Consider the following 26,112-nt stretch of genomic DNA (forward strand, 5'->3'; position numbering starts at 1 on the left):
TTCACGATGTCTAGTTGTTGGGTCTTTTAGATGGTAGATCTTTTATAGGATGTGTGATAAAAACATTCTTTTGAAAATTGTCTAGCCGGGACGGGTCCGGATATGTCACAAAAGTGATTTTAGACCAATGACAAGAGTTTTCTATTGACTTACAGACGCGAACCAGGTCAATGGCTTATAGATGTATATGCGATGAGTTGATATATACTATTCCATAGCAAATCTGCAGAAGTTGTAACAAAAGACATCGTATTCTCAGGATATCAGACCCTTCGTTGTGTCTTTACTAGATTACTTCATCACCGGTAATCAGTTCTGCAGAGGATATCAGCGTCCGTGGTACGCCCCCACATCAGTAATCAGTTCCACAGAGGATTTCAGCGCCAGTGGTACGTCCCCACTTCTTTAACCAATTCTACAGGGGATTCTAACGCAATTGGTACGTCGCTACTTTTTTGCATCGTCATCAGTGAATTGTTACTTCGTCATTAGTTCCAGCAGTCTTTCAAAATGCATCTGATCACGCTAAGCTTCTTAGGATTGTCATCTTTCTTTGGCCAAGCGTCTGGTGGAAAAATTCTCCTTCTTCCCTCCATGATCAACAGTCACATCCTAATGATGACGTCACTAGTCGAGCCACTTAAGGCTCGAGGTCACGTGGTATACCTTGCCATGGATGCAAACATGAAGCCCCTCTCAGACGTCGAAAAGTCGCATGTCAGGATTATCAAGTACAAATCCGAGCATCCGCCGCTGTTTGAGACCGAGGCATATCAACGAACGCTCTTTGCTCTCGCTTTGGAATGGACTGTTGGCAACTGGATTGAGGCGGCGAAATCAGGTCTCAATGCATTCACCGATAACTGCGAAACGGTTCTCCAAAATAAAAAGTTCTTCACCGACGTGAAAAAGGAGAACTTTGACTTCATCGTAGTTGGCGGACCTGGACCCTTGCGATGTTTGTTTATCATCCCGCACCGTCTAGGAGTCCCATTCGCCAGTCTCAGTTCCGCTCATCTCTTCGACTTGCGGGCAATCGGTATCCAGGCACCATTTCTCGTTCCCGGTTTCGAAGCACATGACCAGACGACCTTGACAATGGCGGGCAAGTTGAAAAAGTTGGCAGTGTACGTTGCTTCCCACACGCTTTTAGAATTAAGTTCTCAGACGTATTCACCTGACAGACCTTTTTCCTCACTCCACGAAGTCGCGAACCGGGCAAGTCTGTTCTTGTACGATACCGCGAGAGTCTTCGATACTCCGATACCGTTGTCCCCAAACGTCATTCACGTTGGAGGACTGACGACTAGAAAACCCGAACCCTTAGCGCCCGGAACGGTCAGAACATTCCTGGATGGCGCTGATGATGGGTTCATTTTAGTGTCCTTTGGCGGTGTAGTGAAGTTCTTTCCGGAACACGTGGTTCGAATCCTCATCGATGCGTTTGCGACAATAAAATTTCGAGTTTTGTTCAAAATTTCCAAATCTGTGATCCCAGATGATGTGACGGTGCCAGGAAATGTGCTAACGCAGAATTGGATTCCCCAGAAAGGTATTTTAGGCCATAAGAATATAAAACTTTTCATAACGCACAGTGGGAGTGGCGGGCAACACGAGGCCCTCTATAGTGCTGTCCCCATGTTAGGTATACCCATCTTTGCTGACCAGATCTACAATTCGCAGAGAATGCAATCAATAGCTTTCGGCCGCCATCTTGGTCTTGACGTCATCAGCAAGGAAAAATTACTTGAACTCATCTACGAAGTCGTGCAGAACCAAACTTATAAACAAAACATCGAGAAGGCCTCCGAACTTTTCCGAGATCAGCCGATGACGCCATCGGAAACCGGGGCGTACTGGATTGATCACGTGATCAAACATGGCGATGATCATTTGAAGAGCGCAACCAACAATTTCAGTTGGGTACAAATCTTAATGATAGATGTTCTCGCTGTTGTTGTGATCATTATTTTCCTATCTGTTTTGTTGTCAGGGTGTGCTATCCGCTGTAGTTACAGACTTTTGTGTCGGAATCGGCAGGAACGGAAGTTGAAGATGAAATAGCCTTACCAGAAAAACAAGTTCATTGGTGGTGAACTCCCCAGGTGAATGGTTGCGTACACATACATGTACATGTGTTATTGTTTATAGAAGCAGAATTAAAATGACTAAATGAAAAAATGTGACATCTCTGAATTATCCAATTATAACGTACGACACCAAAAGGAAGTTGACTGTGTGAATTTTGTACTACAGGAACACGGTGTCTGGGCTGGGTGGCGGTTCGTTTGCAATAGGGGAGGGGAGCGGGTCAATAATGATATAGAGAGGCCCAACTATTTTGGCCTAAAATTTATACCTTTCAGTGTCAATTCATCAAATAACTTTTATGCTACAATAAAAGTACAGGTCTTAGACAATATTACTTGACAGAGAAACAATTGTTTGCTTTGTTTTCATTAAAGGTACATGTACATTTGTCAATGGAATTTAATACGCTGTGACGCTATTTTGCGGGTTTCAGAGTAAAAGGCGGAGTCCGGGAACTCTCCATCTCCTCGACATATTTCGTTTGTATAACCTTCTCCCCTAACTTCAGTGTCTCCTTCATCGCCTCATTCCCTTTGATGTATTCCCTATGCACAAACGGATATACATCCTTGAGAGCCTCACAGGGTATCTCAATCCTTTTCCGACCCCCACTTTCTGTCCTATGATCATAATTCCAGGTAGAACAATGTGAGGGGTTAATCCAATAGTATTGAGGTAGTAGTATCTTAAGTGCGTTCTTCGGCGCGTTTATCATAACATTTTCAAACGGACGTTTATGGGTTGGAAAAATGTCGCTCTTTTTAAACTTGTACTTATCCATGTATTTCAAGTTGTCCCAAATTTTGTCACCATTTTCTACAAAGAATAGGATGTCTATAAAAGGCCAGCGGTGGTTGGAGTCCTTGATCTTTACCTGGGATTTATTTGAGAACATTTTGATGATGGGGTCGCCATCATGGCCGACATACTGCGGCTCCATTGAGAGGAACTTCTTCAACAGCCCGGGCTTCTGGGAGTTGTTTACCAGAATGTCAATGTCATCATCCCAGGGGACGAAACCATGGTGACGCCACGTGCCAACCAGGGTACCGCCATAAGCGAACCATATCAAGTTCAGTTCCTCAGCAATTTTCATGAATGTCCGTAGAAGATCTAACAATACTTCCCGGTACTCTTTGGCCAATTCCCTCCCCTTGATCTTCATTATTTTCATGGCGATGTCTTTGTTTACATGCGGCTTTTTGGTTGTAACTTTCGTTTTTGCCTTCGTCGTCGGTTTCGCAGACGATTTTGTAGGTTTTTTGGCTGTTGTTGGTGTCGTTTTAGGTAGAGTTTTCGGAGTAACCGTCCCATTTGATGTCGAAACGTTTGCTTTAGGAGCCATGTTCGATTTATTCTGCTGAGAGGAAGTATTTGTTTGGTGAAAATGGCCATCGAAGTTCAATGAAAAAGAGTTGAGCTGCTTCAGAACTGTAGGTCGAATTCCCAGCCGAATGTCCAAGCAACCGTAAATGAACAAGCCGGCAATTAGGAGGAAGGCCAAGGTGCGCCACCTAACGGGATGACCTGAAAACGAGAATGAAATTATGTCATCGGAGACGAGAGTCGCTCAACCACTCTCTTGCATTACATTACAGAGAGTCAAGACCTCACGAGTCGAACTGTGCGGCGTGAGCATTTCGTTTCTCCTTCCTCCATACGCGTTCCCTTCTCGGCCACTCCCTCTCTGTCTTTCCATTATATTTTCCCTTCTTTCACACCGGCGTAGCATCTGTGGTTCTTCCCCAATTTTCAGTGTTTTCACCAATTGTCCTCCTATTCACTATATACATCAACCATTCAAAGCCTGGTCTATTGGGAAACACTGGTGCACAAGATACTTCACCGGCTTTTGACACACAAACTCTGCCGCCTACTTTCCGATATATTCCACCCATTCTCGCATTTCTAAAACAGTATAATTCGGTCATATCAACACCCCAACGTAACTCAAGTCCCAGACCACAGTTTCCTCCCCATTGCTACGAATGAGTGGCACCGAAGAGCTCTTAAAAGCTCTTGAAGAGCAGGCGGCAGATATCTCACGATGAGGTTTTTACAAGCTAAATAAAGTTTGAATAATACCTGAACCACCTCATTGAAAAGTGGAACATGTTTTTAGATAAGCGGTTCGTCGTGCCTACCAGTTGCGAGTGTTATAATTGATATTTGCGGTGAATATTGGTATAGTGATTTTTTGTCATAAAAGAAATAATATTGCCATAACGTTTAAGCAATCCAACATGCCCAATACATCACCAAGTTTCACGAGAACAATCTAAAATGTTCAATATAGCACTACTATTTGCGAAGACAAAACAATTTAATTATGCTTTTGTTTAAAAAAACACGCTTGGCTATATGGTGAAGCAGAGTCCGATGCACAATATTTTCCATGACTGAACACGCCATGAAATAGACTATCTTAGCCGGACCTAAATATTCAAGCCGAAGAGTAAAGACGACTCAACAAATAAAACATTGATTGCTATGCTTTGTAGTTCCTACATAGGTCATACCTAAAATCATAAAATAGAACTTTTATCAAAATAATAATTTCAAAAAATAACAATTTTTGAAGTTCAAAATTCTTTGTCTTTCTCAATTCTTGATGGAAGTAACCAAATTGGAAATGCTTACCTTCGAATGTCATTTCTCGAGCGGCGGAGGAAGATTTCATTAAAAATCTCACAAAAAATCACAGTGAATATTCCTAGTCAAATTCCCCCAACACTAGTCTCAGATTGTGACATAACATAGACAAATACACGTTTGCTTAGCGTTGTCGCTAGAATTATGCTTTCAGATCAAAGCAGATGAATTCTCAAAATGCTGTGTGGTGTTTACTGGTGGGACGGTCTCGATACATCAACTGTACATGTGTCAGTGTTGCGTTTCGGTGCGCCCCAACCTGGATAATCAATCCCCCAGCATGCCGAGATGCAAGACCAGGCGTTCCAACTTGCCGAGCGGTCCTGCCCTGGGAAAGGATAATTATTTGGAATAATGTTAGAAAAACTGTGTTGCTGGAGTCTTTCAACGAAATAATTTGGAAGTAAGTTATGTTCTTCAGAGACAATTTGCATGATATAGGCCCAAGAGGTAATGCACCGCCAGTGGATAGCAAACAAATTGCAAAACATGCTAGTACGGAGGACAGAAAATTTCGAAATCAATGCACTACGTAAATATACGAATGCATCTAATAAAGTCTTCCGTAACCATGGTTACCTGAATGCGGAAATACTCTGTCCAAAATGGATTTAAGAAAAAACAAACTTTGAAGAAAATGGCCCAGCAGTTTTCGCAGAGCAGCCCAAAAGTTCAATGACATTTACTTATGAAGCCTACTGTAACAGTGTGTACCGTATCGATGGTGTGACAGGGCGTCATTTTCCTGCGTATTAATCGCCACTAACGGGGGACTATTTTGGTTGGGCAAGACCATGCAACACCATTCCGCGGTCTCATGGAAATGTGACACTCCGCCCTGAGGCCTCGCGAGTCTTTCAAACATTTGCATTTGTTCTCTAAAGTAGCTGTGGGCACACATAATAAACGAATTTTGATCAAAAATAACAATGGCGGGTATGTTCTCATCAGTTAATCATGAAGTGTTCAATAAATGTGTCACGAGGTACTTGTACACTCAAAGCCAAGCAGAGGCAACCTTAAACATACTTTCCGAAAATTCAGTGTGTCAAGAGGTGTGTTTCCATGCAAATGATGGAACTAAATTCAAACAGACCATATGCTCCTTAAATAAATGTTGAGTGTTGTAAACCCAACCTGAAAATCGGGCAAAAGGTAAAATAATGTGCTGTGTCGCTTTCGGTAACGAGCCAGTTCGCCAACAAATGTATCTCTATCACTAATAGCTCTTTTAAATTTTTTAATTGACTGAAAAGTAACGATTTTAGAGCTATAATAGTAAGGCTTGTTTATCGATCTCGTCGGCTGTTTTCCGTCAGAAGATTTTTTTTAAAAGTGTATAGGAGGATGTAAGTCCTTACGGGCTATACATCATACCACAAGTGGCGCGGAAACGGCCAGTGTTTTACATCATAGCCACCTGCGTTTATAATCGCTTCTATATGCGACTAAAGGATCCCTCGTCTGTAGGAAAGACAGGTGTGCAAGGGATAGTAGTCCTAGGGCTGATAGTCCGTGTAACAATAGCCCGCATTGCTAAATGTTTTGGTTAGGGTTAGCGGTACAATAGATCATGCTGCTTAATTGGTCAAAATGCTACCGGACTATGACTCCGGGGGACTATATCCGCTGTCACACCGGTAATCACGGGGTTTAATATTGACTCGCATCTCCCTGCAACCTGGGATGACCACCGCAATCGAGCGAGTATCGTCGCATGCGATTTACATCGGGGCGCTCCATGGCGGATGCTTTTCTACCAGAACTGAGAGTCCCGATGCGAAAAACAGCACAGGAATTTATCGATTATAACCATAATCTCCAAGTGAACGTATTCTATTTGCCCCGCTTCAGCCTGAAGCTGGTGTCAGGAGAATGTTTGCTTTCAAGATTCGACAGTCGAACATGCTTCTCATTAATATTCCTGCTTTATTTACATGGCACTATCTCACTGTTAGCGTGTGAGCGAGAGTGCGATCAGGACCCCAGACTACGGCGGTATCATGTCACTTGTACCGAGGCGGCGGGCACTTGATGACGTCAGGTCATGTGATTAATGGTTTGCATGTATCGGCCTTTGTGCCCTGGCTCTGATGTCATCAGGAGCACCAACTTGGTAGAAACCGAAAGCATGGTAAGACGTCAATTTTCGTCCCGAGTTGAGTTGGATTAAAAGTTGCCCCAATGGAATCGCTTTGACCTGCAAGTTTTCTAATTGACAAGCACGGTTGACAATCGTGCACTTGCTACGTGTATATTAAAGAAAGAAGAGTCCATTTACCAGCTTCTGCCATTGGCCACATTGACTGTAGGTCAGGGGCCGCATATTTTCAATTCTCATTTGCTGCCCTCTAGCGACAGAGGGCATAAATATAACCCCATGTCGATGTTACGTAATAACAGTTAAAAATTCAAATACGTAGCATTGATATTGATCGCATGTAAGAGCTTTATTTTGTTTTCCTATACGTATAACAACGGGACTACACTGTATGCAATGAGTCAATAAATGGGGACTGCATTATAGAGAGATTTAGCAAATGGCCAGTGTGGCAAGGCTAATATCATGGGCTGTGGTGCATCGAATCAAATCAAAGAGGATATCAACTCTGAAACGCCATTGGTGAAACCTGAAGAGGATGAAAGCTCCAAACAGCTACTGGTGGAGCACGTTGAGGAAGAAGTAAAGTCGGAAGCGGTCAAGGTCAGATACATGTACTGCGTGTTTCAATATAAAGTATTGGCCGGGTCTATTTGGCAAGCCGCTCACCGAACAGGCATCTTTTTTTGTCCTGTTTGGAGAGCCGCTTGCCAAACAGCACTAAAAAGCCACCCTGTTCGGCCAGCCGGGCTTGTCAAACAGGTAAAAAATCTACCCTGTTTGGCGAGCTGGAGACTTTACTTTAATATTAATGAGTTCGGCTCTCCATTCAGGACAAGAAAAAGTCGCTGTTTGGTAAGCCGGGCTTGCCAAGTAGTCACTTCCTAAAGTATTTTGACAATTTCCTGTACAGGTGATTTTAATCTCAATTTATAATCTTATTACTTTAGTAATGACCTGGTAGCATGTACATATGATATGTAAACACAAGTATGTACAAAAAATTATACATGTTATACATAGCAGTGATTTTGTTTTGTTCGGTCAGACAACATAACTAGCCTACGTGCTGACTTGACCATGATAGCCTGGTCCTTGCCAGAGACTTCTCGATCAGATAATCAATACGTTTTAAGATGCATTGATACTTGCACATGCAGTCATGACCAGTGTTAACTTATGTACAAGAACCCTCTCTTGTATCTCTGTATGAAGTTGCTGTCAAGTTCTTCGACATCTTTTCCAGGCCTCGCCCAAGAAAGCATCACCACCTCCTCCTATCGACAACGGGCCGAAACCCGCAGATGGTACCTGGTTCCGCATCCTGTCTGACATCGGAGAAATGGCTCTCTGGGAGGAAGCGAGGGAGGATAGACCAGCATGGGCCAGGTATCTGCAGGAGGCTGAGAGCTTGATGCAGAGGCCAAGAAAGCCTCTTCCAAAGGTAAGAATGACGTACAGATTGGCGTGGTCTATGGCATCAGCCTCATTATGAGACCATCTTGTTAGATATCAACTATAACACATCGTCTGGGTATGTCACTTTTCTGCATTTGCACCAATGCTTCAATAAAAGAAGGAAGAAGCTATACTAGGTTACCGGTAGCCGCTGCAGCCGACTCACGACTCCAAAGTCAATTATTTGAAAAGACTTAATAAGACGCCGAACATAACACTGCATAACCTATTACCAATTGAGTGTAAATAACTTTAAATTCCTTTCATGTCGTCAGGACCTAGTCGACGCTGTAATAAAAGGCGACCTCGGACAACATGGCCTGGCTAAGATCCCAAACATCCAGAACAGAGTTGTCGTCTTCATCAGTTCGACCTTCACTGATACACAGACGGAGAGAAATATGCTTATGAAAGGTAAGCGATGCAGAATACTTCTTTTCGACATCGCCACTCCTTCTCCATATAGCAGAGCCCTCACTTACTCATCTGGCTTCACACTCCTTAGTGTGCGGTATGGTTAACAACGGAGACTAACTGTGCATCAATCTCCCGAATGAGAGAATTGATAGCATTGCTCCGTTACAAAAGAATCTCCTCCTGAGTTAACTGGTAAAACCGGAGAAGAAGCCGGACGAAAACTTGCCTCGTAGAGGTAGCCAGGATGCCCCTAGCGGCAGAGACACTCGGTAAAGAGCAGAGCCCCCCGTAACAGAGATTCCACTGTTGCCCAGCAAGTCTCCGCTTTCTGTTTATCACATCTTCCTTCGCCTTACAGATGTCTACCCGTACATGCGAACCCTCTGCCATAAACTCGGGCTGGACTTTGGAACAGTGGACATGAGATGGGGCGTGACAGAGGCAACGGCCGAGTCACATGGTACAACACAGATGTGTCTCAATGAAGTGGAAAGGTAAGGGATACTTTAGTAGTTCAAGCGTTTCACAGTCACTTAGAAATTATTTGTCTGCCGAAAAGTGCCCTTAGCACCAACTATAAGACCCTTTCTTCTGGGTGTATGGTAATTTGCTTGCTACTTTTTGAACAGGTGTAAGAAGGAGAGTGCCGGACCTGCGTTTCTAGCCATTGTCGGAGACAAGTATGGATTCCGTCCATTTCCGGCAACAATACCGAAGAATCACCTTGACGCCATGATGGAATTTCTCAAAGAAGATGGCGACGATGTGGCCATTTTGGAAGAGCAGTTTCAACTCGATACCAATCAGAAACCAGCGCATTATGTGCTGAAACCTAAAGAATCGAATTCGAAGGAATACTGGGCAAAGTTTGAAACGATAACGGCGTTGCTGCGCAAGGGCAGTGAGGCACTGGAACTCGAGTTGAGGTCAGACTATTATGTTTCAGTGACAGAAGCGGAAATCAAACATGGCGTCCTTGGCAACGAGGACGAAGATCGCCAGGTGATCTGCACACAGCGACATCTAGCGGGCATTGAATCTGCCTTTCACAAGCACCGCAGATTAATCGATTTAGATGCCAGTGAAAACATTGATGAGAAAGCACAAGAATATTTGAAAGCTCTGAAGGACATCAAAATTCGAGGCCACATGGGAGACAGGGCGGCTATCTTGGAATACGACGGTGACCTTGACAAGGTCAAAGTTTGCATTAGGTCTTTCTGTGATCAAATTTGTGAGAAACTAACTCGTGGTGTCTTGGATAATTACAAAGAAAACATGCATAAGGAGACGAACTCCTTGTTTGGAGACATTCTACAGCACAGGTCTCTGGCACTTGACAAGAGCTCCATCTTCGTTGGTAGGAACGACCTTCTGGATGACATCGCGGGCTACATCAAGGCGAAGGAAAGACGCTGTATGCTAGTTCTCCATGGCCAGTCTGGGTGCGGGAAGACCGCGATCATGGCTGTTGCAGCCCAGAGGGCAAAGGCCTGGGATGAAGACGCAGTGACCGTGGTCCGTTTTATTGGGACGACCGGACTTACGTCTTCAGCCAGACAAGTCCTTGCCAGCATATGCTCCCAGGTCACCAGAGCTTACGGGAAGGATGTGAGCACGGTGCCAACTAGTTACAAAGACCTCATAAAGTTCCTCCCTCAGTGTCTGTCATACGCAAGATCAGATGTCCCCCTGTTCCTGTTTTTAGACTCTCTAGATCAATTATCTGATGAAGATTTTGGCAAGAATCTGAAATGGTTGTCGTCATTGAAAGATGAACTTCCCGAACATGTAAAACTCGTTTTGTCAACTCTACCTGGCAAATGCAAGGAAGTCTTAGACAGATTTCTTCCACCTGAATACTTCGTACACGTGAAAGAGTTGAAAGTCCAAGACGGACCTGAAATCTTACGGTTGATGCTTGAAAGAGAAGGTCGGACTTTAACCCAGGGGCAAGAAGGGGTCATAATCGGCGCATTCAAGCAATGTCCGCTACCACTGTACATGAGGTTAGCGGCCGATATGGCGCAGAGATGGCATTGTTACGACGCTGTTTCCGATGATGACCTTGCTCCGACTGTGCAAGGTTTGATAGACAAGCTTTTTGAGAGGTTGGAAAGGACCTACGGGAAGCAATTTGTTCACCGGGCTCTGGCTTATATCACGGCAGCGAAGAATGGTTTGGCACAGACTGAACTTGAGGATATCCTGTCGTGTGATGACGTCACTCTTGATGAGGTGTTCGCCCATTGGACACCGCCAGTCAGGCGCATACCACAGCTTCTCTGGATCAGGATTAGGAACGAACTCGGAATTTACTTGTCAGAGAAAGGAGCAGATGGGGCCACGGTTTACAGTTGGTACCATCGACAATTCTGGGAGGCGGCAGAAAGGCGCTTCCTCGATCACTCACCAGATAGCGCTGGTTCATTTCGAATGGACGCCCATCTTGCCATTGCTGATTATTTCAGTGCAACATGGCTGGATGGGAAGATGCACCATCCGACTAAACCACGAAAAGGGACAGACGACATGTCACCTAGACTGGAGCCGAGACAGGTTCCTCGGCAACCGTTTGTTTACACGGGTGACCGCCAGGGTTGCAGGCAATTGAACCGAAGGAAACTAAGAGAACTTCCGTACCATCTGGTAAAGATGCAAGATTGGGAGCGCTTTGAGAGCGAATTGTTAGAACTTGAGTTCATCGAGGCGAAGTTTGAAGCGGAGCAAGGTTTTGACTGCATCTCGGAGCTCCGAGAGGCTGCAACGAGATCCGGAAACACAAGACTAAAGGAAGCTTTCCGTGTAGTCGGATCTGGCCTCTCCTATCTTCTTCAGGAACCCGATGCTATCTACCAAATCGCCTCCCAACAAAACAGACGAAACACCATACGGAAAATATTTGAGCGCCATCTTGAATCGAATACGTTGCCACGCCCCCTACTACGGGAAACTGTAGAACTGGACTTCGAGGATCCGTGTGAGATGACCTTGCAGGGTCATACGAGTGCAGTTCGCTGCTGTGATATCTCACCCAATGGAGACGTCATCGTGTCTGGTGGTGAAGACGGGACCCTGAGGGTCTGGGATGCCGTGACCGGCTCTGAGACGTTCACCCTCACAGACCTACCGGGGCCAACCTATCCTGCATGCGCTGACCCGTACCACGGGGAGCGGCCATGTTGCTTTAACCACGCTGGGGACAAGATGGCGTCTGGGTCTGAAGATGGCGGATTTCAGATATGGGATCTAGGTGGTTCAATGGTAGGTTCTTCTTCCTCATCCGGCCTCCTTTTCTCTTCTTCTCTCTCCTTTAATAGCGTTTTTTTCTTCTTCGTCATCACCACTTTATATAAAGAGTTAGTTGGCCTTCAGTCGATAGTTGGAGCCGTTGCCAATGCCAATTCCGTAATCTTGTATTTCCAATTCTCGCCGGAGCTGATGATGATGATGATAATGATGATAATGATGATGACAAAATGATAACAAATAACAATCCGAACAAACTAAACTACAATGTATAGTCATGTAGCCAGCGCTGTTTTTTCTGATATCTATAATCTCCTCACGCCTACAGGAATGTGAGCTTTCGATACCGTTTTGATACAAAGTACTGTACATTGTATTTGTATTACAATGATCATATTTTTCAATTCCTCTCCAGATTCTCTCTGAGACACCACACAGAAGTACAGTCACAGCGATCAACTTCTCACCAGACGACAGGTACTTCATCACAGGGTCACGTGACACCTATCTGAAAGTTTGGGACGCCATGTTGAATTTCGCCCTGGTAAAGACCATCAACACTTCCATAGAGATTCTCGCCTCGTGTTTTAGTCCCAATGGCCTTGACCTTGTCATTGCTGGGTGTGGAAGCAGTGTCGCCATGTTGGAGACGTCGACTTGGAGAATGACGGGAGCTAGTACTGGTTACGCTAGTTTGAACCTTTGTGTGGCGTATGCACCAGATGGGAGTTACTTTCTCACCGGTGGGGACGACTCGTCCATCACTGTGTGGAAGCGAATGGGGGATGGCCAGATCATGGCGAGGAGCCGCTTGACTGCGCACAGGGCTTGGATCTGGTGTATCAAATTCGGCCGCGACGGGAAACACTTCTTTTCTTGCTCCTCTGACCGAAGCTTAAAGTTATGGAACGCCGAGACACAGACTGTGATCGCAACTGTCGGTGGCCATAATCATCGGGTCACATGCGTGACCTTGCTACCCGGAATGACCTCGACCTTCGTGACGTCATCACTTGACGGCTCCTTGAAGGTATGGAACTACGATATCGTGTTGAAGGGTGATCTACGTCCTGTCCAGCTACACTACAGACTAACGGGGGTATCTCCCGACGGAAAATACTTGGCGACGACTCAAGGATGGAACAAACAATGCAATCTCTATCTCACAGCAGAAGATGACCGGTTTATCGCGAACACAGCGCCGCATGGTGGCATTGTCAATGCAATGGCATTCTCGGGAGATTCAACGAGACTGGCAACATTAGATGTCGGCCATTTGGGAGCACATGAGGTAAGTGGAATAACTCTTTGGCCCCTTATTGTATTTGCCGATGTACAATTTGGCAATTCTGATTTGTCACTTTGAGAGGTATCACGAAAAAGCGCCAAGCGTGTTTTTTCAGGAAAATGGTATGTTAGAAACAGGCCTGTGGTCTATCATCAAGGCCCCTGTGACTTTTATAATACTAGTTGCTAATATCCCAGGAGCAATAGTCGACTTGGTGGTTGGTCTATTTGAATGTCCTTGACTTCTTTCCACAGGCAGGCTCTGTCACCAAAGCCATCGTCGCCATCACCAACCTCGCCGACTGTACTGTTGCGTGTAGCCGCCTGAACGTGGTGGGACCGAGGGTCATCACTTACTGCGGGAGTGAAAGGATCGCCGTTGGTAAGCGTAAGATAGTAATATTGTCCTTGATAATCCCATCGACCCTTTAAAGGGACAACTTGGTTGTGGACGCAAATTTGGCCGATATACATCCACAAACATGGGCCTTACACTGGTGAAAGCCCTACATTGTATACTACTACAACAGACAGCGGTCCCTGGTGGACATCAGCGACATTATCCTTGGCTCCAACCAGGTGAACTCCATTGTTTTTGTGGCCGGATATACAATTGGTGGGCGGAGCTGGAACTACAGCTTATCTTCTACAATGGCATACATGTAACTCCCTCAGTCCGAGTTGAAAATATAATTCAGCATTTACGTAATTACAGGGACTCATGTAGGTGAAATCATCATGTTTGATGCTCGAACCTTCGAATGCCTGACTAGTTGGCATTGGCAGGCTGAAGGCAGCACTACATCAGCGACCTCTCTCCAATCATTGGCCTACAGCACAAGCTGTCGGCATCTTGCTGGTTGTGTTTGGGGGGAAGGAGAAGATATATCACCTTTAATCAAAGTCTGGGAAAGTGGGTAAGTTTATCTTCCGAACTTGTGTTCCGGTCGTCTGATCGAATTCATACGTAGTCATACAAATACTTCCCTGGCAGATGCCAAACTGTAGCGAGCCTCATACGCACGAAACACGGCTCCCAGGAGCGAGTTTTGACCGACTCGGTCAAAATCCGCGCCGGGGTATAAGCGTTCATTGGTAAATCTTGGCAGTTTCATGTCGGTTTTCATGTGAGCTAAACACCTTGCATTGGCAACATAGCATCCTATTCGCTCCAAACTAATGATATTTACTCCGACCAAATATGGAGATTGTACTCACGACTGATCCTTTTGATATTTCTCTTAACAGTTCCTCCAACTTGGCGCTGGAGCTGACGCTTCCAGAGGAGGACTCTATCAATAACCTGGCCTACTCCCCTGACGGCTCCTTGTTAGCTGCCAGCTTCATCCAGGGGTTGATCCTGATATGGTCCGCCAAAGGTAGGGTGACCGTTCCAACCTCGCCGTGCCAGTTGACAATCATTCCCGATTCCACATTTTAGGATGCTCCCAGTAGGTGAAGCCGTCTGACCCTTGCGCGCAAACTGTGTCCGATCTTCAACTTGCTGTTTTCTAAAATGTTCGCGAACCATCCTGTCCAAATACTTGCCTCTTAAAGGGGGGGGGCTGTAGAGGCAGGGTCGAAGCGATGGAGGGGGGGGGCTTATTGGTAGTGACGGACCTTCAAGAGAAATGACATGCAACACTTGCTGATATACACAGTTTAAGATGTTTATAATTCTTTCTTGTTTTAGGTGCAGACTACACCCTCACCAAGACCATTCGCCCACCTTGGGCCATGAACAGGCCTAGTATCCACTTCTCCCACCAGGGGCGTTACCTCGCCACCGGCTCTGCCGACATGAACACACGAGTTTGGGATGTGAGGAAGAACTTCGAGATGGTGTGCGCCTACTACGGCCCGGTGAATGTGCTTGACTTCAAGGCGGTGAATGAACTCTATTTTGGAATGGCAAGTGGCGAAAAGAAACTAGTGAAATTTGTTGAAAAATAAAGACAATATACACGCACATACACACTGTCTATCGTCTTCATGAATGCTATCAAAGTCGTCTCATCATACCGACCATGGTTGTGGCGTCGTCCTCATAAGACCAACACTCGTGTTGTCTAGACAGGCTCAAACGAGTGACAAAATAAGTCAAATTCCGTATGAATAATTAAATACCATCTTTATCATCGCCACCAGTAAGTAAGTCTGGTCTTCGATCTTCCCGCTCGTGTGCTATGATCTCCCTAAATACTCGTGTGGTATCTACACTCTTAGTCATGTCGCATGAACGTTTAAATTGTATATCGAGAGATAAAACAAAATAAAACCACAGTGTCAAACTACTCAATATATTTCTTTTTTCACTTCCTTTTTTGCCATGGATATTAAATGAAACGGCCCGATGAAACACGGTTAAACACTCACCATGAGACTGTCACAAGGCGACATGCCTGTTGCACTTTGCGATACGGTGAGACACATTGAAATACCATGAAGCTAGCAACTATTCCAATAAGGTCATGACTGGCTGCCTTGAGATAGAGGAAGTCACAGCCAGACCGAGGAGAACCTGGCTGCTACACATTTAGACACGGTGAGACTGTCAGAGCCAGACCTAGGAAGAATTGGCTGCGACCTCGTGAGACACGTTGAACTGTTACAACCAAGCAGAATGGAACATGGAACGTGGCTGCTACACCTCCAGCAATATCGGCGAGTCTGGCACGACCAGAATACGCGGGACATGGTTGCCACACTCTGAGAGAGACACCACTAAAACTTCAGTAACGGACCAAAGGTAGTATAAATGCTTCGAACCGTGTGCAGGGTGAAACAGGCACTATCAGGCCAAAGGGGATATGGCCGCTCTTCGCATGTACCGGGTGGCACAATCAGACTAAAGGTGACATAGGGATATTTCTGACAGTTCCGTTGGTTATAGATTCTCGAAAGCTCTTATCTCTTAAATAAACTAGCACTGCTTATTGGTTTGTCCCATAATCTGATATTTACATGAAGATCAAACTTTCTCCCGGCCTATTCGCGGCATAATCGATAGATTACTTTATAATTTAGGTTAAGCCTGAGAGATTGGGACAACTAACAATAATTTCGCTTCAAGCGATCGAGTGGAAAGTTTGGTTGTACATTTCATCCACATAATTTATTATGTGTGGCCTTTGTTTGGGGGGTACGGTACCAAAATGAATATAGCGTACAATCCTTCTACAATTCACGATATGTGACTCCGGCTGTTGGTAGTTTGTTTGCACAGAGTTCCTTTCTCTTCTTAACTGTGATAAGGAAGTTCCGGTAAACCATTTGTCATTGGTATCAAGTGAACCGCTGTTTGGCCTCCTGATCGTCCTTCTTGGAGGTAACGAACTACAGACAGGAATATTTTTATCTATCTAGAGGGATAGTTCAAGACAGATTTGGAAATAAACCCAACCATGTCGCCCATGAGAATTTCCTCATATGCAATATTGTGGATTACGCTGCTGGAGACAAGTCAGGGTAAGTAATTCGTAGAGAAGACCTTTGTCTGCGAGTTCGCTCATGAAGTGCCCCATCCCTATCTCCATGTTATCCCATTTCCATCCCCACCCCACTGTCTCTCTGGCTTGTCTTCGAGGACAATGGATTCTCCGGTCGCCGACACGAATCGATCGGCTGCCTTTGCTCAAGCCCCGTCATCTACTTCATTTGTCCAAGGACTACCATTTCTGTCGCACCGGGAAGCAACAGCGTTCTCTAGGCCGAGACTCTGAAACTCCGTCTGAGACCGTTGTCTTCAGTATTCGTTTCCGCTTTCAAGGTTTGAAGTGCTACACGTGTGATCGCCGCTTCCACAACAACTGCGACACAGAGAAGGAGGTGACATCATGCATTCCAATCGTTCATGACAGCTGCCAGTCAATAGCAATAAAGTTTGAAAAAGGTATGTCATAGTCATGTCGGTTTTGGTCTGGTGGTGGCTACCTCACTTGCACTGTCCAGTGCAGCAGCCAGGTCTATTCTATTTCTATTTCTCACGATATAGCAGGAGCAACCTTGCCTAAGCCTCACGACGTTTAGCATTCATGTCATCCCCTTTGCTGGGCTAGCGCCTGGGCAATTTCATAGTTAATCGGATCAATCTTGCAGGATCATTCCGCCAGCGCGGACAATGTCACAAGTTGGCTGTTAAAGACTCCAGTCGCCAAACAGAGTGGCTGAACACAGATCCCCTATCAATCCTTCCTTGAGCACCCCGGGTAGATATTCTCACAGTGCATCAGCCAATACACTATGGCACACTGCAATAGAGAGCTTGTTGGGTGAGTCCGAGTGTTTCCACCTAGCAGATTCCGTCTCTTTAAGAACCATTTTCCAGCCAGGACGGCAGCACAACCTGACCATTGTTGAGGCCCATTCGTCCAGCCTGGAAATAGTCACAACATGTCACAATAATGACATGGTACATTGGACAATGTGGATCAAATTTCTCGGTCTCATTTTCCAGGGACAAGGTTCGAAAAGAGATGCACCCGTAAGGCCTCCTGTGACGTTATCACCAAAGAGTGGCTGACCCATGGCTTGTGTAACAGACACATCGGATCAATGTGTGTCCATTGTTGTCAGACGGACAGATGTAACCTGGCGGATCCAACAGACTTGTTTGGTGGGACGGCGGGATTGAGTAATGCTGCGATATCGGTTTTGTTGCCGTTGGCGGTATCGTATGTGATAGGAAACTAATACAGATTATGTAAGAAGACACTCAAGCATAGAACCAAGGCGGCTCAATTCCATACACGTCTGATGCTTGTCTCAAACTTGCCAGCTTTCCTGGCACAACCTAACTAACAGCTTACCCAGTCGCTCCTCTCTTTGATTAGTTGTCACGTCTCAATCGATCGGATGGATGAGATTATGTCGAGAAGATGGGGGTGACTTTAACAACGTATTCCTGCATTGATCTTCTCATGGTGAACTCGGGGGACACAGTGCTCTTAGCCATTTGGACCGGACTGCTAAGTCATTACTTTAAAGTACTAGGGACATCAGTTTTGTACGAGAGGGTTCTGCTCGGCAAGCCACCCGTAGGTTGTGACGGTGTCCCAACACACTATCTCTGTAAAAGACTGGTCGGAGAGACTTGAGGGTGGCTTAGCGGTGGATGAGCCTTGCCCACTTCTCCCTGGTTGTGATTGTCTCATCTATCTCACAGTTTTGTATATATGATGGAGCTGCCAGGTTGATTTGGTCAAAATGTGGCTGTCTCATCGCCCTTACCGTGTCGGTGACCGGACGGGCCTGCCAGAGCCGATTCGATCTGGCTGCGGCGGTCTCACTCTCACAGTTTTGAACAAACAGTGAATATGCCAGGCCAGAAATAACACAGTGAGTTAAGAGAGTCACAGCCAGACCGTGTCAGGCCCGGTGTAGAAGTAAAAAATATCAACCTGGAAATTTGTCCGGCCCTATTATATTCTGACGGATCATGGTATATGGTTCTCTTGAAGCCATGACCGTCTATAGCTTGGAGATTGAAAGCGCACGATAGAATCCCTTGCGACCCGGACACTCTATCCATATCATCTTCCTCCATGGTCACCTAAATCCTACACCCAAATTGTCCCTACAATACACGTGCACGGAGCTTTCTAAGTACGATTCCCTGTGCATGCACACTTCCGACTTTAACTAAATTCTAAGAGAATCAACTCGAATCTCAATACAAATCTGCCATGGCTGACAACATTGGCGGAAAAAAACTATTTCTTTTGACCCTGTTGACCTCGCGTCAAAAACATTTTTAAGGAAGCCTTTCAAACATTGAAATCAACTGCCAACATTTTCTATAAAATCACCGAGCTATATAAATACGATATACTGAGAAAAATGTGTGGAAATATTGAATTATACGATTACCTTGGAACTATTAGTACCCAATTACTCTTCCGCCAGCATGACCTAGTCACAATCATGGCGCCTACCTGTGAGGGCTCGTCTTCAGTTTGCAGAAAATCTCAGGTCTAACATCAAAGCCCTGGTGGCTCAGTGGTTAGAGCATTCCGCTATAGATTCGGTCGGTGGTCACGGGTTCGAACCCCGGCGCATCTATTTTTCATTTTGTAAAAAGGTTTCTTTACATTTTTCATCCATGAACGTTTATCGCGCGCGGGTTCGAATCAGATTCGACCCCTGGCGAATCTATTTATTGGTGTTTTATTTAGTTTTTTTTGCTATTGTTCATCAATGAAAGTTTATCAGGCGCGGATCCAAGGGGGCGCACCAGACGCTCGCCCCCTAAGTGATATAGAGTCTTTGAAATTGACCATGAAATTTTGGAACACACCTGTCCAGGAATTTTGATGAGAAATGCAGTGCACTCTCCCTCTTTTTCCTGTTCCTGGATCCGCCAGCGCTCTTAAACCATCATCAATATCAATATTATCATGAAGAAACCCCTTCACCCGCGATCTTTTCAAGCTGAAGTACACACTGATTCCAGGTGTTCGAGCACTCCAGAGAATGGTTTGACTATAAGTCGGCGGCTAAAATTCCCGAGGGTACATTTAGGCCAACAACTATTTCGGTTAAGTCAAGTCATGTCAAACCCATCTCACATTACAAGCTAAATTCATTATCAGTGATGAGCATTTAGTTTGTTTCAACATGATGAGCAGGCGGATCAATTCAAATTACATATCATCTTCCTCCATGGTCACCTAAATCCTACACCCAAATTGTCCCTTCAAATCACGTGCACGGAGCTTTCTAAGTTCGATTGCCCTGTGCATGCGCACTTCCGACTTCAACTCGATTCTAAGAGAATCGACTCGAATCTCAATACAAATCTGCCATGGCTGACATCATTGGCGCAAAGAACTATTTCTTTTGACCCTGTTGACCTCGCGTCAAAAACATTTTTAAGGAAGCCTTTCAAACATTGAAATCAACTGCGAACATTTTCTATAAAATCACCGAGCTATATAAATACGATATACTGAGAAAAATGTGTGGAAATATTGAATTATACGATTACCTCGGAACTATTATTACCCAATTACTCTTCCGCCAGCGTGACCTAGTCACAATCATGGCGCCTACCTGTGAGGGCTCGTCTTCAGTTTGCAGAAAATCTCGGGTCTAACATCAAAGCCCTGGTGGCTCAGTGGTTAGAGCGTTGCGCTGTAGATTCGGCCGGTGGTCACGGTTTCGAACCCCGGCGCATCTATTTTCATTTTGTAAAAAGGTTTCTTTACATTTTTCATCCATGAGCGTTTATCACGCGCGGATTCGAATCATATTCGACCCCTGGCGAATCTATTTATTGGTGGTTTTTTGCTATTGTTCATCAATGAACGTTTATCAGGTGCGGATCCAAGGGGGCGCACCAGACGCTCGCCCCCTAAGTGATATAGAAGCTTTGAAATTGACCATGAAATTTTTGAACACACCTGTCCAGGAATTTCGATGAGAAATGCAGTGCACTCTCCCTCTTTTTCCTGTTCCTGGATCCGCCGGCCCTCTTAAACCATCATCAGTATCAATATTATCATGAAGAAACCCCTTCACCCGCGATCTTTTCAAGCTGAAGTACACATTGATTCCAGGTGTTCGAGCACTCCAGAGAATGGTTTGACTATTAGTCGGCGGCTAAAATTCCCGAGGGTACATTTAGGCCAACAACTGTTTCGGTTAAGTCAAGTCATGTCAAACCCATCTCACATTACAAGCTAAATTCATTATCAGTGATGAGCATTAGTTTGTTTCAACATGATGAGCAGGCGGATCAATTCAAATTACACATTATCTTCCTCCATGGTCACCTAAATCCTACACCCAAATTGTCCCATCAAATCACGTGCACGGAGCTTTCTAAATACGATTGCCCTGTGCATGCGCACTTCCGACTTCAACTCGATTCTAAGAGAATCGACTCGAATCTCAATACAAATCTGCCATGGCTGACATCATTGGCGCAAAAAAACTATTTCTTTTGACCCTGTTGACCTCGCGTCAAAAACATTTTTAAGGAAGCCTTTCAAACATTGAAATCAACTGCGAACATTTTCTATAAAATCACCGAGCTATATAAATACGATATACTGAGAAAAATGTGTGGAAATATTGAATTATACGATTACCTCGGAACTATTAGTACCCAATTACTCTTCCGCCAGCGTGACCTAGTCACAATCATGGCGCCTACCTGTGAGGGCTCGTCTTCAGTTTGCAGAAAATCTCAGGTCTAACATCAAAGCCCTGGTGGCTCAGTGGTTAGAGCGTTGCGCTGTAGATTCGGCCGGTGGTCACGGGTTCGAACCCCGGCGCATCTATTTTTCATTTTGTAAAAAGGTTTCTTTACATTTTTCATCCATGAGCGTTTATCACGCGCGGATTCGAATCAGATTCGACCCCTGGCGAATCTATTTATTGGTGGTTTTTTTGCTATTGTTCATCAATGAACGTTTATCAGGTGCGGATCCAAGGGGGCGCACCAGACGCTCGCCCCCTAAGTGATATAGAAGCTTTGAAATTGACCATGAAATTTTTGAACACACCTGTCCAGGAATTTCGATGAGAAATGCAGTGCACTCTCCCTCTTTTTCCTGTTCCTGGATCCGCCAGCCCTCTTAAACCATCATCAGTATCAATATTATCATGAAGAAACCCCTTCACCCGCGATCTTTTCAAGCTGAAGTACACACTGATTCCAGGTGTTCGAGCACTCCAGAGAATGGTTTGACTATTAGTCGGCGGCTAAAATTCCCGAGGGTACATTTAGGCCAACAACTATTTCGGTTAAGTCAAGTCATGTCAAACCCATCTCACATTACAAGCTAAATTCATTATCAGTGATGAGCATTAGTTTGTTTCAACATGATGAGCAGGCGGATCAATTCAAATTACATATTATCTTCCTCCATGGTCACCTAAATCCTACACCCAAATTGTCCCTTCAAATCACGTGCACGGAGCTTTCTAAATACGATTGCCCTGTGCATGTGCACTTCCGACTTCAACTCGATTCTAAGAGAATCGACTCGAATCTCAATACAAATCTGCCATGGCTGACATCATTGGCGCAAAAAAACTATTTCTTTTGACCCTGTTGACCTCGCGTCAAAAACATTTTTAAGGAAGCCTTTCAAACATTGAAATCAACTGCCAACATTTTCTATAAAATCACCGAGCTATATAAATACGATATACTGAGAAAAATGTGTGGAAATATTGAATTATACGATTACCTTGGAACTATTAGTACCCAATTACTCTTCCGCCAGCCTGACCTAGTCACAATCATGGCGCCTACCTGTGAGGGCTCGTCTTCAGTTTGCAGAAAATCTCAGGTCTAACATCAAAGCCCTGGTGGCTCAGTGGTTAGAGCGTTCCGCTATAGATTCGGTCGGTGGACACGGGTTCGAACCCCGGCGCATCTATTTTTCAATTTGTAAAAAGGTTTCTTTACATTTTTCATCCATGAGCGTTTATCGCGCGCGGGTTCGAATCTATTTATTGGTGTTTTATTTAGTTTTTTTGCTATTGTTCATCAATGAACGTTTATCAGGCGCGGATCCAAGGGGGCGCACCAGACGCTCGCCCCCTAAGTGATATAGAGTCTTTGAAATTGACCATGAAATTTTGGAACACACCTGTCCAGGAATTTTGATGAGAAATGCAGTGCACTCTCCCTCTTTTTCCAGTTCCTGGATCCGCCAGCGCTCTTAAACCATCATCAGTATCAATATTATCATGAAGAAACCCCTTCACCCGCGATCTTTTCAAGCTGAAGTACACACTGATTCCAGGTGTTCGAGCACTCCAGAGAATGGTTTGACTATAAGTCGGCGGCTAAAATTCCCGAGGGTACATTTAGGCCAACAACTATTTCGGTTAAGTCAAGTCATGTCAAACCCATCTCACATTACAAGCTAAATTCATTGTCAGTGATGAGCATTTAGTTTGTTTCAACATGATGAGCAGGCGGATCAATTCAAATTACATATCATCTTCCTCCATGGTCACCTAAATCCTACACCCAAATTGTCCCTTCAAATCACGTGTACGGAGCTTTCTAAGTTCGATTGCCCTGTGCATGCGCACTTCCGACTTCAACTCGATTCTAAGAGAATCGACTCGAATCTCAATACAAATCTGCCATGGCTGACATCATTGGCGCAAAAAAACTATTTCTTTTGACCCTGTTGACCTCGCGTCAAAAACATTTTTAAGGAAGCCTTTCAAACATTGAAATCAACTGCGAACATTTTCTATAAAATCACCGAGCTATATAAATACGATATACTGAGAAAAATGTGTGGAAATATTGAATTATACGATTACCTTGGAACTATTAGTACCCAATTACTCTTCCGCCAGCGTGACCTAGTCACAATCATGGCGCCTACCTGTGAGGGCTCGTCTTCAGTTTGCAGAAAATCTCAGGTCTAACATCAAAGCCCTGGTGGCTCAGTGGTTAGAGCGTTCCGCTATAGATTCGGTCGGTGGTCACGGGTTCGAACCCCGGCGCATCTATTTTTTCATTTTGTAAAAAGGTTTCTTTACATTTTTCATCCATGAGCGTTTATCGCGCGCGGGTTCGAATCAGATTCGACCCCTGGCGAATCTATTTATTGGTGTTTTATTTAGTTTTTTTGCTATTGTTCATCAATGAACGTTTATCAGGCGCGGATCCAAGGGGGCGCACCAGACGCTCGCCCCCTAAGTGATATAGAGTCTTTGAAATTGACCATGAAATTTTGGAACACACCTGTCCAGGAATTTTGATGAGAAATGCAGTGCACTCTCCCTCTTTTTCCAGTTCCTGGATCCGCCAGCGCTCTTAAACCATCATCAGTATCAATATTATCATGAAAAAACCCCTTCACCCGCGATCTTTTCAAGCTGAAGTACACACTGATTCCAGGTGTTCGAGCACTCCAGAGAATGGTTTGACTACTAGGGCTCGTCTTCAGTTTGCAGAAAATCTCAGGTCTAACATCAAAGCCCTGGTGGCTCAGTGGTTAGAGCGTTGCACTGTAGATTCGGCCGGTGGTCACGGGTTCGAACCCCGGCGCATCTATTTTCATTTTGTAAAAAGGTTTCTTTACATTTTTCATCCATGAGCGTTTATCACGCGCGGATTCGAATCAGATTCGACCCCTGGCGAATCTATTTATTGGTGGTTTTTTGCTATTGTTCATCAATGAACGTTTATCAGGTGCGGATCCAAGGGGGCGCACCAGACGCTCGCCCCCTAAGTGATATAGAAGCTTTGAAATTGACCATGAAATTTTTGAACACACCTGTCCAGGAATTTCGATGAGAAATGCAGTGCACTCTCCCTCTTTTTCCTGTTCCTGGATCCGCCGGCCCTCTTAAACCATCATCAGTATCAATATTATCATGAAGAAACCCCTTCACCCGCGATCTTTTCAAGCTGAAGTACACACTGATTCCAGGTGTTCGAGCACTCCAGAGAATGGTTTGACTGCTAGGGCTCGTCTTCAGTTTGCAGAAAATCTCAGGTCTAACATCAAAGCCCTGGTGGCTCAGTGGTTAGAGCGTTGCGCTGTAGATTCGGCCGGTGGTCACGGGTTCGAACCCCGGCGCATCTATTTTCATTTTGTAAAAAGGTTTCTTTACATTTTTCATCCATGAGCGTTTATCACGCGCGGATTCGAATCAGATTCGACCCCTGGCGAATCTATTTATTGGTGGTTTTTTGCTATTGTTCATCAATGAACGTTTATCAGGTGCGGATCCAAGGGGGCGCACCAGACGCTCGCCCCCTAAGTGATATAGAAGCTTTGAAATTGACCATGAAATTTTTGAACACACCTGTCCAGGAATTTCGATGAGAAATGCAGTGCACTCTCCCTCTTTTTCCTGTTCCTGGATCCGCCGGCCCTCTTAAACCATCATCAGTATCAATATTATCATGAAGAAACCCCTTCACCCGCGATCTTTTCAAGCTGAAGTACACACTGATTCCAGGTGTTCGAGCACTCCAGAGAATGGTTTGACTGCTAGGGCTCGTCTTCAGTTTGCAGAAAATCTCAGGTCTAACATCAAAGCCCTGGTGGCTCAGTGGTTAGAGCGTTGCGCTGTAGATTCGGCCGGTGGTCACGGGTTCGAACCCCGGCGCATCTATTTTCATTTTGTAAAAAGGTTTCTTTACATTTTTCATCCATGAGCGTTTATCACGCGCGGATTCGAATCAGATTCGACCCCTGGCGAATCTATTTATTGGTGGTTTTTTGCTATTGTTCATCAATGAACGTTTATCAGGTGCGGATCCAAGGGGGCGCACCAGACGCTCGACCCCTAAGTGATATAGAAGCTTTGAAATTGACCATGAAATTTTTGAACACACCTGTCCAGGAATTTCGATGAGAAATGCAGTGCACTCTCCCTCTTTTTCCTGTTCCTGGATCCGCCGGCCCTCTTAAACCATCATCAGTATCAATATTATCATGAAGAAACCCCTTCACCCGCGATCTTTTCAAGCTGAAGTACACACTGATTCCAGGTGTTCGAGCACTCCAGAGAATGGTTTGACTATTAGTCGGCGGCTAAAATTCCCGAGGGTACATTTAGGCCAACAACTGTTTCGGTTAAGTCAAGTCATGTCAAACCCATCTCACATTACAAGCTAAATTCATTATCAGTGATGAGCATTTAGTTTGTTTCAACATGATGAGCAGGCGGATCAATTCAAATTACATATCATCTTCCTCCATGGTCACCTAAATCCTACACCCAAATTGTCCCTTCAAATCACGTGTACGGAGCTTTCTAAGTTCGATTGCCCTGTGCATGCGCACTTCCGACTTCAACTCGATTCTAAGAGAATCGACTCGAATCTCAATACAAATCTGCCATGGCTGACATCATTGGCGCAAAAA

At 44.9% G+C, this 26,112-nt stretch overlaps 5 protein-coding genes across 5 annotated transcripts; 4 read left to right on the top strand and 1 right to left on the bottom strand.

Moving 5' to 3' along the window:
- Window positions 1–154: 154 nt before the first annotated feature.
- On the top strand, window positions 155–2,580 carry LOC135499602 (2-hydroxyacylsphingosine 1-beta-galactosyltransferase-like). Its single transcript, XM_064790471.1, has 2 exons — window positions 155–1,552; window positions 1,994–2,580. The coding sequence occupies exons 1-2, from the start codon at window positions 511–513 to the stop codon at window positions 2,062–2,064; spliced, it is 1,113 nt and encodes a 370-aa protein (XP_064646541.1). The 5' UTR covers window positions 155–510; the 3' UTR covers window positions 2,065–2,580.
- LOC135499448 (uncharacterized) lies at window positions 2,507–4,948 on the bottom strand. Its single transcript, XM_064790192.1, has 2 exons — window positions 4,732–4,948; window positions 2,507–3,618 (listed from the first exon to the last, which is right to left on the bottom strand). Exons 1-2 carry the CDS (start codon window positions 4,769–4,771, stop codon window positions 2,507–2,509), a joined length of 1,152 nt encoding a protein of 383 aa, XP_064646262.1. The 5' UTR covers window positions 4,772–4,948.
- A 3,275-nt stretch (window positions 4,949–8,223) lies between these two features.
- Window positions 8,224–11,678, top strand: LOC135499449 (NACHT domain- and WD repeat-containing protein 1-like). Its single transcript, XM_064790193.1, has 5 exons — window positions 8,224–8,288; window positions 8,578–8,716; window positions 9,078–9,213; window positions 9,349–11,433; window positions 11,558–11,678. The coding sequence occupies exons 1-5, from the start codon at window positions 8,259–8,261 to the stop codon at window positions 11,676–11,678; spliced, it is 2,511 nt and encodes an 836-aa protein (XP_064646263.1). The 5' UTR covers window positions 8,224–8,258.
- Window positions 11,679–11,867: 189 nt separating this feature from the next.
- On the top strand, window positions 11,868–15,510 carry LOC135499779 (uncharacterized WD repeat-containing protein all2124-like). Its single transcript, XM_064790730.1, has 6 exons — window positions 11,868–11,983; window positions 12,384–13,259; window positions 13,511–13,637; window positions 13,971–14,172; window positions 14,504–14,634; window positions 14,949–15,510. The coding sequence occupies exons 1-6, from the start codon at window positions 11,927–11,929 to the stop codon at window positions 15,206–15,208; spliced, it is 1,653 nt and encodes a 550-aa protein (XP_064646800.1). The 5' UTR covers window positions 11,868–11,926; the 3' UTR covers window positions 15,209–15,510.
- Window positions 15,511–16,601: 1,091 nt separating this feature from the next.
- LOC135499725 (uncharacterized) lies at window positions 16,602–19,071 on the top strand. The gene is made up of 3 exons (XM_064790664.1): window positions 16,602–16,723; window positions 17,025–17,147; window positions 17,712–19,071. The coding sequence occupies exons 1-3, from the start codon at window positions 16,660–16,662 to the stop codon at window positions 17,945–17,947; spliced, it is 423 nt and encodes a 140-aa protein (XP_064646734.1). The 5' UTR covers window positions 16,602–16,659; the 3' UTR covers window positions 17,948–19,071.
- The last annotated feature ends 7,041 nt before the right edge of the window (window positions 19,072–26,112 follow it).

Source organism: Lineus longissimus, chromosome 15, assembly GCF_910592395.1.
Source record: "Lineus longissimus chromosome 15, tnLinLong1.2, whole genome shotgun sequence".
NCBI lineage: Eukaryota > Metazoa > Nemertea > Pilidiophora > Heteronemertea > Lineidae > Lineus > Lineus longissimus.

Coding starts and splice junctions, on each gene's coding strand:
- LOC135499602 (XM_064790471.1), top strand. CDS start 511: ATGCATCTGATCACGCTAAGCTTCTTAGGATTGTCATCTTTCTTTGGC. Junction 1,553..1,993: donor GAATTGGATTCCCCAGAAAG/GTATTTTAGGCC, acceptor TTTTGTTGTCAG/GGTGTGCTATCCGCTGTAGT.
- LOC135499448 (XM_064790192.1), bottom strand. CDS start 4,771: ATGAAATCTTCCTCCGCCGCTCGAGAAATGACATTCGAAG. Junction 3,619..4,731: donor TCGAGAAATGACATTCGAAG/GTAAGCATTTCC, acceptor TCTCGTTTTCAG/GTCATCCCGTTAGGTGGCGC.
- LOC135499449 (XM_064790193.1), top strand. CDS start 8,259: ATGCAGAGGCCAAGAAAGCCTCTTCCAAAG. Junction 8,289..8,577: donor CAAGAAAGCCTCTTCCAAAG/GTAAGAATGACG, acceptor TCATGTCGTCAG/GACCTAGTCGACGCTGTAAT. Junction 9,214..9,348: donor TGTCTCAATGAAGTGGAAAG/GTAAGGGATACT, acceptor CTTTTTGAACAG/GTGTAAGAAGGAGAGTGCCG.
- LOC135499779 (XM_064790730.1), top strand. CDS start 11,927: ATGGCGTCTGGGTCTGAAGATGGCGGATTTCAGATATGGGATCTAGGT. Junction 11,984..12,383: donor GGGATCTAGGTGGTTCAATG/GTAGGTTCTTCT, acceptor ATTCCTCTCCAG/ATTCTCTCTGAGACACCACA. Junction 13,260..13,510: donor GCCATTTGGGAGCACATGAG/GTAAGTGGAATA, acceptor TTCTTTCCACAG/GCAGGCTCTGTCACCAAAGC.
- LOC135499725 (XM_064790664.1), top strand. CDS start 16,660: ATGTCGCCCATGAGAATTTCCTCATATGCAATATTGTGGATTACGCTG. Junction 16,724..17,024: donor GCTGCTGGAGACAAGTCAGG/GTAAGTAATTCG, acceptor TCCGCTTTCAAG/GTTTGAAGTGCTACACGTGT. Junction 17,148..17,711: donor AGCAATAAAGTTTGAAAAAG/GTATGTCATAGT, acceptor CTCATTTTCCAG/GGACAAGGTTCGAAAAGAGA.